General features: G+C 39.6%; 1 protein-coding gene across 2 annotated transcripts in view; it reads right to left on the bottom strand.

Moving 5' to 3' along the window:
• The window catches only part of GALNT1 (polypeptide N-acetylgalactosaminyltransferase 1), a 242,526-nt gene that overhangs the window by 37,420 nt on the left and 188,285 nt on the right, over positions 1 to 16,821 (bottom strand). For both annotated transcript variants that reach the window (XM_075586004.1, XM_075586003.1), the window contains exons 9-11: positions 10,179 to 10,318; positions 1,891 to 1,989; positions 852 to 986 (exon numbers count right to left, since the gene is read on the bottom strand). In XM_075586004.1, the coding sequence (XP_075442119.1) occupies positions 852 to 986; positions 1,891 to 1,989; positions 10,179 to 10,318 (374 nt within the window). The remainder of the gene's footprint in view (positions 1 to 851; positions 987 to 1,890; positions 1,990 to 10,178; positions 10,319 to 16,821) is intronic.

Here is a 16,821-nt window from a genome sequence, read left to right as displayed (position 1 = left end):
CCTTTACTGTATATTTAAAAGGATAATTGCACATAATAACACTGATCAGCAACTGTTCATCTAGCGTATGAGCTTTCAGCTTGCAGAAAGTTTCCTAATGACTTTACACATTTTAAAGACACAACCAGTTTAACATATACAGTTTAAGTAATAGCAAATATTTTAAAAGTCAATATCCCTCATCTTTTTTTTTAATGGAATGGAACAATAATTTCCTCCACCCGTTTTAACAGTTTTGTGCAGTAGTATTTTTATCACCCCTGAAATCACATGTGCTATAATAACATGACCTAATAATAGTCCTGTGTTGTCACTAAGGACATTATGGGGAGTTTGTCTGAACCTCTGCAATCTCTCATGACTTATTGACTGATCAACCTTATCTGAAGAGTTTTCCCATGAGCCATGGTTTCACTTGATTCTCTTAGCTGTAGAAGTAAATCTGATATTTTACATTTACATACATCCTGCTAAAGGGGTTACTGTCACATTGTAAAAGGAATAACATGTAGACACGTGATTCACGCCACTGTCTATTACATTAAGAACATTAATCTATGTTTTTATGTTCTGATGCAATGACAGTCATCTTTACAAAGAAATATATCTCTTGTTTGTATCCTAATGGGAGCTTATGCCCTGCTGTGTATCTCCTTGGAAAATACCACACATCATAAACAGCTTTGAACAGTAACTAAAGATGTCAGAATCTGATATCCAGACAAGAAATCTTAAGACAACCAAATTTGAACATTGTAGTTGATCTATAAAACCAGGAAATGATTAATAAATCTGAAAAAAAGACAAACATGCAACACACATGACATTCACAAGTTACCAGAAATACCCACCACTTGATCGTACTCCCATAGCTGATTGCCTCTTAAATGGTGGCACTTAAGCATTATGACTGGACCATTAAGCTTGGAGACATCCAAACATAAATCATCTGTTCGGATCTCTTTACTTGCAGTGTATGAGAAGACCTTAAACAAAAAAGAAAAGTACTAAATAAATCAAGCTGTGTTTAATATACCTAAATTATACACAGCAAAAAATCTGTACACGTATTCCTTCGTAATACTGTTTCGTGTAAACAGCTGAAAAATTATTCGTTATAATCATATGTCCACATCTTAACATAACAGAATATCTATGTAAATCTGGTCACAAATATCTACTGTACTATAGTCAATGTGACTTTAAGCCTTTTGCAGGACATGTGTTTGTAAAGCGGGGTTATAGGCTACATGAAAGCAATACATATTTCCCAGACTTTACTGTCAGTACATTGCAGCTCAATCACAATTCTATTATTGAATATTTTGATGAATGTTGTTTCTTTTCAATTAGTATACTTCTGTTGTCTATAGCACATTACTTTATTCATATACAATGTTTTTAAGACCTCAAGTTTCAATGTTTGCTTTAAAAACATTGTACCCCATCTAATTTGCTTATATGGCCAAGTAACTATGTATACTATACTATACAATAATGCTATACGTACGCACCACATAGTAAACATGGCTATTATGGCTTTACAAATTGCATGTTACAGTCCGTTCATTTAAATGGTCTGCAAGGGATCTTCCAGAGGTAGCTAATGGCAACAAAAACGGCTCAGTAAATAAGGCCCCCCATTGTCATTCAATTAATTAATGTACAATTCATTTAACATGGTTATTGTTGACAATGTAGGCTTGCATCGAAACCAATGAAAATGTGAGCTATGTAATAATCAACAACCCCCAATAATGAATAAGAAAGATTAATGAAGCCCCCACACAAGGAGGTTGTTTAAGAAGAATCCATACACACCTAATAGCAATGCTCGTAGCACTGGGGCCTCAAGCTGGCCGTGCGTGAGGATACACAAAGCAATCTTACCTGGTTTCCTCCCATTCCATGGCAGTTGAATATACCAACTTTTTCATTTTCTTTTCTCGCCATGTTGTCCAAACACTGATTTGTGTCAACATTTCTAATCTGTGGACCAGGAGAGACCATAAGATATCAAGACACATACATGCATACAAAAATAAAAAGATAATATAAAACACATAGGCTAAAGCTGGTAAATTCCGGGCATTATTGAAATCCCTGCTCTCTGATTGGATAATGCCCGGAATTTTAACCAATCAGTAATTTTTGGCAGCTTGCCAAGTTTTTCAGCCAATCAGCTTTCAGGTTTCATTCACAAAGAGTGAAATTTGCACTTGGGGAGGTGATTGGACAGAAGCCACCAGCTAGGCACTGACTCCTCCCCACCCTGTCTGCAGAGAGCTCCGCACAGGAGAGTGAAGGGAAAGGTTTGTGTGTCTGCCGAGTGTGTTTTGTGGGTGTAAAGGGGGCAGCAGAGTCTTGTTGGTGTGTTTCTGCTGTGTGTGTTTTGTTCTTGTAGAAGGGGACCTGCAGTGTGTGAGGCTTCAGTGTGTGGAGGAGGGGTGCAGTGTTTTGTTGGTGTGTGTCTTTAGTGTGTGGGTTTACAGGGGGCTGCAGTGGGTGAAGAGGGGGGGGGGCTGCTGGTGTGTGTTTTGTGGATGTAGAGGTGGCATAGTCTGTTTTGTTAGTGTGTGTGTCTGCAGTGTGTTTTGTGGGTGTAGAGGGGGGGGGCTGCTGTGTGTTGTGTGTTTTGTTAGTGTAGAGGGTGGAGGGCTGCAGTGTTTTTTGTGGGTGTAGAGGAGGGGGCTGCACAGTGTGTAGGGTGGACTGCAGAGTGTGTTTGTGTGTATAGAGGGGCCTCCAGTGTGTGTGTGTGGGTCTGTGTATATGTACAATTTACTTTTAATAAACTTGCAGTAAAAGCATAAGAATGTAGACAATCATGCTGATAAAAATCAATATGACTACACAAATTTATCTTTTTTATGAAAAATGTAAAAAAATTAAAAATAAGCCTACATTTAGCCTATAATAGTAATAATCCCCTCAGAACAGGGCATTACTGGCCAATAATGCCCTGTTCTTCAGGGATTATTACTTAATTATTGCCCTGCTTGAAAAAGAAGCAACTGATTAAACCAAACAAAAAACTGTGAAATCACAGCAGCCAATTTGAGTTATGTTCCAGTTGAGGAACTGGAACATAACTGTGGAGTCATTTCTTGAAACAATAAATCTGAATCCCAACACTACAAGTAACCGGTATTATTATTGACCCCTTTTTGCTACTGTATGATCTGCTAGCCCAGGGGTGGCCAACTCCAGTCCTCAAGGGACATCAACAGTTCAGGTTTAAAAGGATAACCCTACTTCAGCACAGGTGGCTCAATCAGTGGCTACAATATGGAAAATGGAGAGGTCAGAAATAAACTGACACTCAAGTCTCACTGCTTCACTGCTGTACCCTCAATAATATCTAGAGCAGGGGTGCGCAGGATTTTTCTGGGGTGGGGGGGGTTTGGCGGTTGCAGAGGCCCCACTCTCTTCCCTGAGGCAATTAAATGCCGGAGGACCACGCGAGGCCTGTGCAAACCTCAACTTACCAGGACTCAGCTGGCTTCCTGTCACGCCACAAATGACGCAGCGGGGTCATGTGACGTGATGCGTCATGGTAACGCGCGTCAAATGATGCTGCAGTCACGTGACCCTCGACGTCGGGCCATTGGAGAGGGGGGGGGGGCGCAAGCGCTGGGACTGGCACAAAGGGGGGGGGGGCAGCAAAAAAATAAATCTTTGCGCACCCCTGATCTACAGCAGGGCTCTTTAACGGGCAGGGTTGGGTGATAAACAACAATAAATTTACTGCGATAAAAAAAAAGTCCGAAAATATTCTAGAAAGAACGTAATCCATGTATATGTATATACTGTATATATGCAAGTTGTGAAACCAAATAATATTTTCTATGATAACATTAACATATTAAACACATATAGGCCACATATTTACGACGCAGTCTTCTGCCGGAAGACACCTTCAGACACTTGAAGACTCCCTACTGCCCATTGACTTGAATAGTCACTAGAATGTAACGTGTCTTATGATTTGTGGCATAAGACCAGTGGTGGGATTCAGCCGGTTCGCGCAAACCTGTTACTGGAATTTTTCAAGTTCGCAGAACCGATGCATAAACCGGCAGTAGAATCACATGTTTCAGAGCAGGACTGCAGGGGAGGTGCGCCATCTAGCTGTCTGACCCGGAACTTCCGGTGCCTGCAGCTAGAGCTTCTCACATCCTGCTCTGACTCAAGTGACTGCTCTGCCGCTGCATACCATCTCCCCCCACCTGTGTGCAACCAGGGAGGCATGGAGGAGGGGAGGGAGAGATATGACATATGAGGGAGGTTTGCGATTGGCTGGGGGAGATGTGAGAGGGACTGGGAGAGATGTGAGAGGGACTGGGAGAGATGTGAAAGGGACTGGGAGAGATGTGAGGGACTGGGAGAGATGTGAGAGGGACTGGGAGAGATGTGATAGGGACTGGGAGAGATGTGAGAGGGACTCACTGCCCTCCCTGGTCTCTCTCTCTCTCTGCCCTGCCCTCCCTGGTCTCTCTCTGCCCTCCCTGGTCTCTCTCTCTCCCCTCCCTGGTCTCTCTCTCTCTCTCTGCCCTCCCTGGTCTCTCTCTCTCTCTCTGCCCTCCCTGTTCCCTCCCTCTCTGCCCTGCCCTCCCTGTTCCCTCCCTCTCTGCCCTCCCTGTTCCCTCCCTCTGCCCTCCCTGGTCTCTCTCTCTGCCCTCCCTGGTCTCTCTCTCTGCCCTCCCTGGTCTCTCTCTCTGCCCTCCCTGGTCTATCTCTCTGCCCTCCCTGGTCTATCTCTCTGCCCTCCCTGGTCTATCTCTCTGCCCTCCCTGGTCTATCTCTCTGCCCTCCCTGGTCTATCTCTCTGCCCTCCCTGGTCTATCTCTCTGCCCTCCCTGGTCTCTCTCTGCCCTGGACAAAAGAAACAGTATAATGATAATCAAGTAGTGATATGGAAATATTTTAAGAAAGGCAAATAAGTAATTTATTTCAATCAAATATTGTGGTTTTCATTTTTCACAATAAAAGGGCGGTACGGCCCCCCCCCAGCTCTCAACCCCCCCCCCTACACCCCCTGTGAGAGTACCTATTGCTAAAAATTTTGAATCCCACCACTGCATAAGACTGCTTAGTAAACATGGCTGTCATTTTGGATGAGTCATGTCATTACTTGTTGCAAAATACACTGCTTGAAGCCAACTGAGATTCTCTTAAATGTGATAAAACATTTCTAATAAATTATAAATAGCTAAATAAATCATTCAAAATATATTTTGTGAAACAAAGCTACTGTAACTGATTATTGGACTGGGTGACTAAGATAGATCAGATCAGAAAGGAGCAGTATATGTAGCATAGAGTAACTAGATTTTATTTAGGCATTTAAAATTGTCAAAGAATGCATGAACCAAGTTGCAACACTTGGGATCGAATTCTAAGGTGGTAGAATGGATAAGATATTGGTTAAAGGCTAGTTGACAGTCGTGGTAAATGGAATACAATCAGAGGATGGGAAGGTGACCAGGGGAGTCCCTCAGGGACCAGTACTCTAAGATTTTTATTAATGACATTATATATGGTCTGGAGGGGAAAATGTGTCTTTCTGCAGATTACACAATTATCTGCAAAATAGGCTTGACACTCCCAGGGGGAGTGGGCGCGGTGAGGGTAAACAAAATGATGATTTAGATAGATTGGAGGAATGATCAAGAGTGTGGAAACTACAATTTCATGCCAAAAAGTGCAAAATAATGCAATGTAAAAAACCAATGTGGAAAGCCAGCAGGATGTTAGGTTGGGTTGAATAGGGAGAGGTATTTGCAGCAGGAAGATAGGGGTGGTGATGTCACTTTATAGAGCATTGGTTAGACCTCACCTAGAGTAGTGTGTTCAATTCTGGAGACCAGATCTCCGGAAGAACGTAAATAAACTGGAGATTGTGGGGAAAAAATGGCTACGAAGATGGTCCACGGTCTACAGCATAGGACTCACCAGGAAAGGCTAAAGGACCTTGGTACAGATACAGCAGACGTTAATCCACCTGCTGGCATGCTTATGCAAGTGGAATAGCACGTTAGTCCTACCTTCTTCTCATGCACGGCTGATTCAAGACAATGGCCACTTGCCACTTGCCACTTCCCCCGCTGCCATATTGTGTATTTCCCACAACAATGCACCAGCAAGTGCAATATCGCTATATTTACAACATGAAGAATGCCTAAATCTTTCTAAAATACGACGAAATCGGTTTGCTCCAAGGTTTAATAAATGTAGGATTTTTTAAAATCAGGCTCAGCACCACTACTTTTTAAGCCACTTTGACCACTGGTTTAAATGGGCCATTTCAAGTACAAGGGTTGTCTTAAAACACTTTATGTTTGAATACACAGTACTACAAACTTCACGGTCCCTGACTTAGGGAAAACATGGGTAATGAGGTAATTCTAGCAATAGTCTGTAAAATACACAGAGAAAAGGCATGCATCTGGGAAATTATACAGGTAGGGACAACTGAAAATAGCCAGGGTAAAACCATGCAGTTTACCATTTCTACACACACATTCTTCATATCTACAAAAGTTAAAATAATACTTAAATTCCCAGCAAAGAATCAAGCTCTTCACATTGCAAGGTGCCCGGGTAATGTTATGTACACTGAAACGCACTTGTAAATGAAGGTAATGCAAATATAGATGGTATTGATGTTATAAATGCTTGTAACGTGTAGAAATATAAATCATTTACATTCTTCAAATGCTTCTAGAATTACATTGCAATAAGCTTGTGGCGCTTCTACTCCTACATGTTTTCTGATCTTGCCCCCTTTAGAGAACTCGTTGAAGAGCCCTGATCTAGATTAAGAGAGTAATCTTCTTTAAATGCAAAGTATTACAAACGTTTGTATACATCTTTCATCAAGGTCTTAGCAGCTCAGTAGTATCTACAGAAGCAAAGTAAAATCCACAATTCCCTAGATAAACCCTAGTATGCATATTTTTTTTTTTTTTTTTTTTTTTTTATATTCATAAAATATAAAATCTCCCTTATTAATGGACTATTTCCTCAAATTACCAGTTTTTGAAGTAACCTAGCTTGTGATCTTAGGAGGGAAAATTCAAACCGATTTCAAGCCAATTAGCTGCCTTTCCAGGAATTTGATCAAATTCAGGAATAAATTATAAAGCCAACACAATCTTAACAGTTTTTCACAGTGGGAGAGGTAATTTAATAGAAAGTTATATTATTCATGGGTAAGATACAAGATCTAAGATTAATTTGTGTTTTGTTCCTTCCTAGACTCGCACAGTTCACTCTTGTTTAGTTGATGCCTGGGAATGTTGGTTATTTATAACTTTGTGAACTGTACACTGCAACCAACTATGTCAAAGATAACAATCTCCTTAGAACATATTGCACCCATAAGACAATGTGTCATAATTACAGTATGCTAGTAATGCTGTGCAGAAACGACACCAAGGCCTCTCTGACATTGTTTATTTGAAGAGATTTGTATAAAACTGTAATTACAGCATTATGAGCTTATTTTGTTACAGGAAACAAAATCCACAACCGAAAATCGCTTTATACTGTACTAAATAGTTAATGTCAAGAAAACCTGTCAACTTCCAAAAACATAAAATATGTGGGATTTGGAGGCTCTAGCCATAAAATGACATTTAGATGAAAAATGACCAACTTCAAAAATGTAATTCAATGTTTTTATTGCTGTATTGATCCTGGTGATGTCCAGATTGGTCATACTGTAGATTGTCGTCACTTTCAAGGTACCAACAAGAGGCCTTCAACACAAGTGTAGTGTAAAGAGCTCTTAAAGCTCGCAGAAAGAAGGCGACATGAGGTTTTCCAAAAGCGGTGTGCAGTACAACTTAATCTATGAAAACTGGGGCATTGAAAGTTATTATAAACAACAACTAATATGAATTCAAAACGGTAATCTATTGAAGTCTACTGTATGGATATCATTCTATATATACCCCATTCAGGAAGTTTTCAGGTGAAAATCCACATTGACATCAGTGGGAGGTTTTTTTTTTTTTTTTTGCACAAAACAGTACGAACAGCCTATTCTGTGATTACAATTACCAAGAAGCAAAGCATAACCTTCGGAAAAGGAAACATCGCAATCCCACAAAACAGAGCACTCCAGGATAATATAAATAGAATTTATTATGGACATAACACAAAATATAAAAAAAATAGAAGGACCACTGTAACACAATACTACAAAAAATTACTTAACTCCAATATAATAAAGGACATGAAAATGACAGCAAAATCCATGTAAATGCATGTGAGTGTATATAAAAATGGATATCACCCCCTGAAAGCTTATACCTCTTGAAGGGGCGATATTCATTTTTATATACACTCCTGTACAGATGCGGCCAACAGTATCCGATGACTTGCATTGGAAAATCTGGGGCAATCTCCCAGTAATCTGCAACATTTCTGTGAGATTTCTGCAGCCAGACAAATGGCCCATCGGATTAACACAGTGGGGGTCCCTGAAGGTCTCATTCAAACTGAATGGGATTGTAGGGACCCCTGCTGTGTTAATCCGATGGGCCATTAGTCTGTCTGCAGAATGTCACAGAAAGGATGCAGCAATTCCTGTGAGATAGCTCCAGTATTTTCCCAGGTAAGTCATCGGATACTGGTGGCTGCATTTGTATTTACTACGAGGATCTTCTCTTTATGAGCCTCTTTATACCGTTTATCATACGGCTTAGTATCTTGTAGTCTGTATGTGCTGTTTTTTTGGATTTGCAGGCCCCCTTATATATCTCGGCAGTGTTGGCTTTTCTTGACTATATGTACACAAATTAGTGATTATATTGTGACTAGCTGCTGTCCTGCATGGCCTTGATTTTAACATTCGCATATTTTCACTTTGATATTTGTCATTATTTGTAGTCCTGTGTTATTTATCTGTGTGCTTTTTGTTTTTCATGCCATTTATTACTTTGCAGTTACATATTTTTTGTCATTTTTTTAATAGCTTTGAGTTACGTTGTGTTTGAGTGGTCCTTATTCTATTTTTTCGTGCTTTATATTTTGTGTTATGTCCATAATAAATTCTATTTATATTATCCCGGAGCGCTCCGTTTTGTGGGATTGCAATGTTTCCTTTTCCTATGGTTACGCTTCGATTGTCCCAGGTAGCACCACGCACTTTTGCTGGTACTTTATGCCGCTAGGATTGAGACATATACAGTGTACATGTGGAGTGCTGGAACACTTGTTTTTTTTGGGCAATATACAATTACCCCCATCTCCTTATGCATTATGCTGTGTACACTGATTAAGTTCCCTGATGAAGTAGCACCTGCTACTAAACGCATTGAATTATATTGTGTGCTATTTTTCATATTGAGCTTGTTTCTAGCATTGCTCTTTATTTGCTTAGAAAAATCTTTTCATGCCTGAAACCGTCCAACTTCTAAATAGAAGTGACATCACCGCCTTGCACAAAGTACCCCTGCTGCAGCTGCTGTGTGAACAGAGGTGATTTTCAGCTCCAGCTACACCTGTATAGCTGACAGAGAGTGTGCACACTCAGGCTTCGGTAGGGAAAGCACCCGCTCCCATCTTCCCCTACTATGCTGTGAGTGTTTGCTCGTTGGAGACCAGGATCGGGGACCTTGCTCGCAGAAGCCTATTTCTCCTTCAAAACCGGAAGAACGCAACTGCCTACACTTCTGAGACTGGGAGGAGGTGCTTTCCCTACAAGAGCAGATGACTGTTTGAATCTGGACACCTACTTCTCTTGTTCACCGCCACCATGGCAATTCCATCCATGGGACCAACATTAACCCTATGATGTCCGCGAGAGTCCGGTAACCCTGCATCACTGGTGGTTTATACTTGCATATTTATTAATGCATTGGCATTTTCTATAATGTGCATTTTTATACATATATTTTTACTAAAATCAATGAGATTTTTGCGCTTGTCTTGTCTATCTTTATGCTGTGTACACGCCTTCCCCTTTCTTTGGAAGATTGCAGTTCCCTTTAAGATTAATGGAGTCTACAGCTTCCAGGTCAAGGTAATATTGAACATAGGTCCAAGTCAGCACTGATTGCAAAAAATGAGTGCAACAGACTCTAGATAAGCAAAACTCCCTGAACTTCAGTGACACTGGACAGGTGTGAGTAAGAGCTCTCAAACCCTCCTATTATAACATTTCTTACCTCTCCCAAAGAGAAATAATGACGAGGTATTTGGGAATCAGGATAAACGTCTTCCAAGTACCAAGAAAAGGGTTTGCACTGCAGTTTATGCCTCAAGTCAGTTCTTGTGGATATGTCTCCGTAGTCTACTTTAGTAACCCCTGTGAAAACAAATATGCTTTACAATATATAATAAGGGTATTAATTATAATAAAATATTCTAACAATGTGCTGTTTTAATATCTTTATATTATTAATATAGCATCAAATTAACAATACGATCCCACACAGAATCAAAGTAAAACGAATAACCGCTGCATAGTAGATGTTGAAATAAAAACACGTCCATCGAGTTCAACCTATGCTAAATTTAGACGACAGACTTATTCTAGATTTGTATTTACAATATATTGATCCAGAGGAAGGCAATCATATATATTATATATATATATATATATATATATATTTAAAAAAAAAAAAAAAGGCGAGTGAAACATTGTCCAATGAGCGCACATAAGGGGATAAATAAATTAAATTCCCTACTCCAATACAGGCAATCAGATTTCTCCCTGGATCAACATCCATTCCATGTTTACTAATATGGTGTATCCTTGTATATCTTTCCTTTCTAAAAAATATGTATAGCCTATTCTTAAAGATATCCATTGCATCTGCCATAACAATCTCACATTTTAACTGCCCTTACTGTAAAGAACCCTTCCCTTTGTTGCTGGTGAAATCTCCTTTCCTCCAACCTTAAGGGATGACCCCATGACGTTTGTATTGCCTTTCGGGTGAATAGTTCTTTTGAAATCTCCTTGTACTGTCCCCGGAATATATTTGTATATACAGTAGTTATCATATCCCCCTCTTAGATGCCTCTCTTATAATGTAAAATAATCTAATTTAGCTAGCCTCTCCTCATATATCAGACCTTCCATATGGGCCAATAGTGTGCCGCGGCAAATGTTGAAAAGATCTCAGGGAGATCTCGAAAACCAAGTAGAGAAATGGTCGATAACGGCCACTGCATCTGTACTTTTTTACTTTGGTGGTTCTTCTCTGCACTTTCTAGTTCTATAATGTATTTTTCATCGAGTGGTGGACAAAAATATTCATGACATGGTCTTACGGGGAATTATAGTAGAAAATTATGCTTTCTTCCCTTCCATCCATACCCCGTTTTATGCAAGATATCTTATATGCGTTTGGAACTACTGCATGACATTGGGCACTATTGCTAAGCCTGCTGTCTACAAACACTCATAAATCCATCTCTATCAACGATTGACTCAATTCTGGCTAATTTAATCTGTAAATAGTCCCTTTATTCTTACTTCCCAAATGCATAACCTTAAATTTGGATTACACTTGCCATCTACCTGCCCACGTTCCTAGTTTATCAAAGGCCTTCTGTATAGAAATTACATCCTGCTCTGATTTTACCACCTTAAAGAATTTAGTTTCATCAGCAAAGATGGAGACTTTGCACTATATATCCAACTCACGATAAGTAACACAAAAAGTTGCGCGTTTTTAAATTTTTTGTATAGCTGATGGAATAAATTGTTATGATTATTCAGTGAATGCTGCCAACCTTTGTCTTATTTATGTTTTGTGGCACTGGATGGTGATCCTGGCTCCCCTGCATGCACCCTGTTGGATGCAAAGTATCGCTGGAATTATATACCTTTGTATTACTTTGAGTGCTGCAGATATCTTGCAAAAATATTACAACAGGACGAAGCAACAACATAAATGTTAACAAACATTTTGTTAACAGAGGAAGAAGTGCAATGGCAGATTGATGACATTAAGGTAAATAAAGTACCTGCCCCGGTCGCATGCACAAAAAAAAGCAGCCGACATTTTGGAGAACAAAGTCGCAAGTGCTGCAGACGTTTTCTTTTTTCTCCTTGGTAAATACAGAGGCAAAGAAATGTATTTAATACCTCCGTCGTCTTCTTATCGCCAATAATTTACCTGCCCATCTCACACTGAAAGGCTCCTATATTCTCTTTTCTAATCTTTTAATATTAATGTATTTTAACATTTTAGGGTTGATCTTTCTATTACAATCCTTTTTTATTTCAAATTTTGTTAATCTGATTGCCCTTTTGCTACATTCCTTATAATTCCGATAAAATGCCTTAGTCCCTTCTCATTTTAAGAATATACCGCGCCTGCCTCAACCTATCCATTTCTTCCCATACCTGTTTACATAGCCACATTGGTTTAGACTGGTTTATTTTAGATACCCAAGTGTACACACTGATAAGTGTACCTATCCAACAATGTTTAATGACTGCCCCTTTTTAGTTCCGTGTTTTCCCTGCAAGAACTTAATCCCTATTTATTCCTTGTAGACTTTTCCTTGGTTTAATAACAGTCTAATATTCAGTTTTTATTGATATTTTGAAACATGGTTTTTGATAGTTTATTTCAAATGCGATAATGTTATGATTACCGTTTCCAAAATGTTCTCAGCCTTGAAGATTTGTTATAACTTTTACATGGTTTGATATTACCAAATCCAGTATTGCCCCTCTCCTGGTTGATGCCTCAATAATTTGGGTCATGCAATTATCTTTGAGCACACCTAAAACTCTGTTTCTTTTAGTTGTATGCTAATCTTATTGCTCCAGTCGATGTCCGGATAACTAAAATCACATATTAAAATGGCCTAGCTATGAATCTGCAAAAGTATGTTGGCTACCTCAATCTCACAGATATGTGGTGGATAATAAGAGAAAAACTAGTGCAACAGTATTTGGAAATATGGACAATTTAGGAACGGACTAATGTTAATCCCACTCACATTTAACATTAGTCCATTCCTAAATTGTCCATATTGCCAAATAGTGTTGCACTATTTTTTTTAATTTTTTTTCTCCCTTTTCATATGTACCGGAGGACATTTGCGCTCCGAGATCTGTGTTTTTGCCTGCAATCAAGACCTCTTGAAAGAGTCTTTCTTTCAGCGCTGTATTGTCACTAATAGTTGTATTCACATTTTTATGTTTTGAGTCACTGCACATTTTTCACTCAGTGTTATTTGTGCGTCATTTCCCCTCCCTCCCCCCTATATTATTTGGTGGATAATAGCATATTCCTACAAACATTTTTGTACTTCTACCTCCAGTGCAAATTTCTATACATAAAGTCTCTACATTTTCAGCAATCCCTTCTTAAACATCTTTCCTTAGAATAGGTCTTAAATCTGGTTTAACATATAAATATACTCCACACCCTCTGCAATTTGCTTGATCCATCTGAAAAAGGGAAAAACCCTCATAATTAACTGCCCAGTCATACGTTTAGTCACACAATGTTTCAGTAATGCCTCTGCGATCATATCACAGTGATGTGTTCAATAGCTTAACTCTTGGTAATTGAGGATTTAAATGCATTAACAGGTCACAGTCATTGATTCATTTTGGTCCTGGAAATGACTGCACCTTTAATTATTTTTTTTAATAGGTGTGTACAAAGCTTTAAAATCTCATAGATGTGTTTTTCTTGTGTGCTGAGCATTATGCAAATCTCAATCTTTACAATAATGTTAAATGAATGATCTACCTTACCTTGTAAACCTAAAATATTTCACCAGTGTTCCATGGTACAAAAAGCACACAGACTCTCATAAGAGAGTGCTTAGTAAGCTACAATAATTACTTCCTTCTACTGGGGTCCGGCTGCTTTCTAACTCAGACACTTAAGCCGGTTACATTATATACTAGGAGGCAGATAAACCTGTTCTTGTATCATTCTAAACCTAACAGTAATTTTAGGCAGACACACACACACACACACACACACACACACACACACACACACACACACACACACACACACACACACACACACACACACACGTTAAAGACATAATTAGCCATGTAAACCTTAATATCTCGCTATTTAAAAAAAAATAAAAAAAATTACTTCCGCTTTAACAATGGAAGCATATTTAGTATGTATGTATACATATATACACTGGCGACACACTTTATTTGACCTCGGCTAGTCCCGCGAATTCGGGTATACTCGGGTGTATTGAGGTTTGTGACTGTTTTCTGCCCGAGTGCATTGCGTTATTTTCCCGGCAGGGATTGAAGCATTTTATTCCGGCTAGCTACAATACTGCAATGCCGTGTAAAAACACATGAGGGCACTTGCGAGCTGTTCTCTTGAAGCCGTCCCCTATAGTGAATTGTAATGCAGTATATATACTATATATACTATATATACTATATATAATATATATATATATAAATATATATATATATATATATATATATATATAAATATAAATATATATATATATATATATATATACTGTATAACAACAGCCCTATAACCCCTAACATACAGTACTGTACACATACAGTACTGTATATGCACATACTGGGGGCGAGATGTGTTTGCAGCAGAGAGAGATCCGCTGCTCTCTCTGCGCAAACAGCGACACATTAAAAATTATTTTAAATACATTTTTATTTATAGTGTAGATGTGCAGGGGGTCTCGGGAGCTGAACCGCATTGGTATCAGGTTGGGGGACCCCCTGCCCCCCGAGATACAGACCCCTTTATGAGGTGCCGGTATCCCTCTGCGTTTAAAGGTCCCGATCACGTGATCGCGGCCTGTTAAACCAAGTAGAGGGATACCAGCACCCCCAAAAGGGGCCTGTATCTCGGGGGGCAGGGGGTCCCCCGACCTGAAACCAACGCGGTTCAGCTCCGGAGACCCTCTGCACATGTACAGTATAAATAAAACACATACAGTATATACAGTAAATAAACACTCGTTCTTTACCTTAGCGGCTATGCGCTATGGTAAAGAAGCAGCATTTCTGTATTTTTAATAATATTGTACAGTGAGCAGGAGGTTCCCTGAGCCAGAAATCTAAACTCAGGGGACCCCCTGCTCCTGCACAATATTATTAAAAGTACAGAAATGCTGCTTCATTGCCATAGCGTATAGCCGCTAAGGCAATGAAGGGGTTAACCCACCGTGCCCGCTTTATTGTGGGTAGCGGGGGTGGGTGAAGGGGGTATTTGGCCCTTGGTGTGAGTTTAGGACTTGCGGGGGGGTTGCGGGTGCACTTAACCCCTTCACGACCGTAGCAGTTAATACCGCTACGGTCATGAAGGGGTTAAGCCCTCCCGCTACCCCCCCGCAAGCCCTAAACAAGCACCGTTGGGGCTAATACCCCATTCACCCACCCCCGCTACCCACAATAAAAAAAATACACACACACAGCAGCCGCCAAAAAATAAATAAATAAATCTAAATAAATAAATAAATAAATGACAATAAATACATTTGAAATACATTTTTATTGATAGTGTAGATGTGCAGGGGGTCTCCGGAGCTGAACCGCGTTGGTTTCAGGTCTGGGAACCCCTTGCTCCCCGAGATACAGCCCCCTTTAGGGGGTGCCGGTATCCCTCTGCTTGGTTTAAAGGGCCCGACCACGTGATCGCGGCCTGTAAACCAAGCAGAGCAGAGGGATACCGGCACCCCCTAAAGGGGCCTGTATCTCGGGGAGCAGGGGGTCCCCAGATCTGAAACCAGTGCGGTTCTGCTCTGGAGACCCTCTGCACATGTACAGTATCAATAAAACAAATACAGTATAAATAAACACTCGTTCTTTACCTTAGCGGCTATGCGCTATGGTAAAGAAGCAGCATTTCTGTATTTTAATAAAATTGTACAGTGAGCAGGGGGTTCCCTGAGCCAGAAATTAATGCTCAGGGACCCCCCCTGCTCCTGCTCAATATTATTAAAAATACAGAAATGCTGCGTCATCACCATAGCGGATAGCCGCTAAGGCAATGAAGGGGTTAACCCACCGTGCCCGCTTTATTGTGTGTAGTGGGGATGGGTGAGGGGGGTATTTGGCCCTTGGTGTGAGTTGAGGACTTGCGGGGGGGTTGCGGGTGCACTTAACCCCTTCACGACCGTAGCAGTTAATACCGCTACGGTCATGAAGGGGTTAAGCCCTCCCGCTACCCCCCCACAAGCCCTAAACAAGCACCGTTGGGGCTAATACCCCATTCACCCACCCCCGCTACCCACAATAAAAAAAATACACACACACAGCAGCCCCACAATTAATAAATAAATCTAAATAAATAAATACATGAAGAGAAATAAATATATACTGTATATATCTATATATACTGGATATATATAATAACAATCCCTATACATATACAGTATATACTGTGTATATATATATACACTGTATACACATATATATATATATATATATATATATACATATATATATATATATATACATATATATATATATATATATATATATATATATATATATATATATATATATATATACACAGTATACAGTATATATACACACGATGAACCAATATACAAATACATGTAGAATGGTTATCAAAATCATACTGTCCTACAGATAACGCTTCTCTATACAGACAATAATAATAATCCATTTAATAATCCTAACTGATTTTACAATATAAAACATAACATTCCAATCCACACAGTACATTGCATTTACATTGTATAAATGATGCATAAAATCTATGCACCATATACATTCTGCAAATGAATGTTAACAATATAATTGCAAGCTACTCTACCAGTAAATACAAACACTTCCAAACAAGTATACTATTT

Source organism: Ascaphus truei, chromosome 2 (genome assembly GCF_040206685.1).
Source record: "Ascaphus truei isolate aAscTru1 chromosome 2, aAscTru1.hap1, whole genome shotgun sequence".
In the NCBI taxonomy this organism is placed as follows: domain Eukaryota; kingdom Metazoa; phylum Chordata; class Amphibia; order Anura; family Ascaphidae; genus Ascaphus; species Ascaphus truei.
The sequence above is the reverse complement of the archived record's forward strand: the minus strand, read 5'-3'. Positions and strand labels throughout refer to the sequence as shown.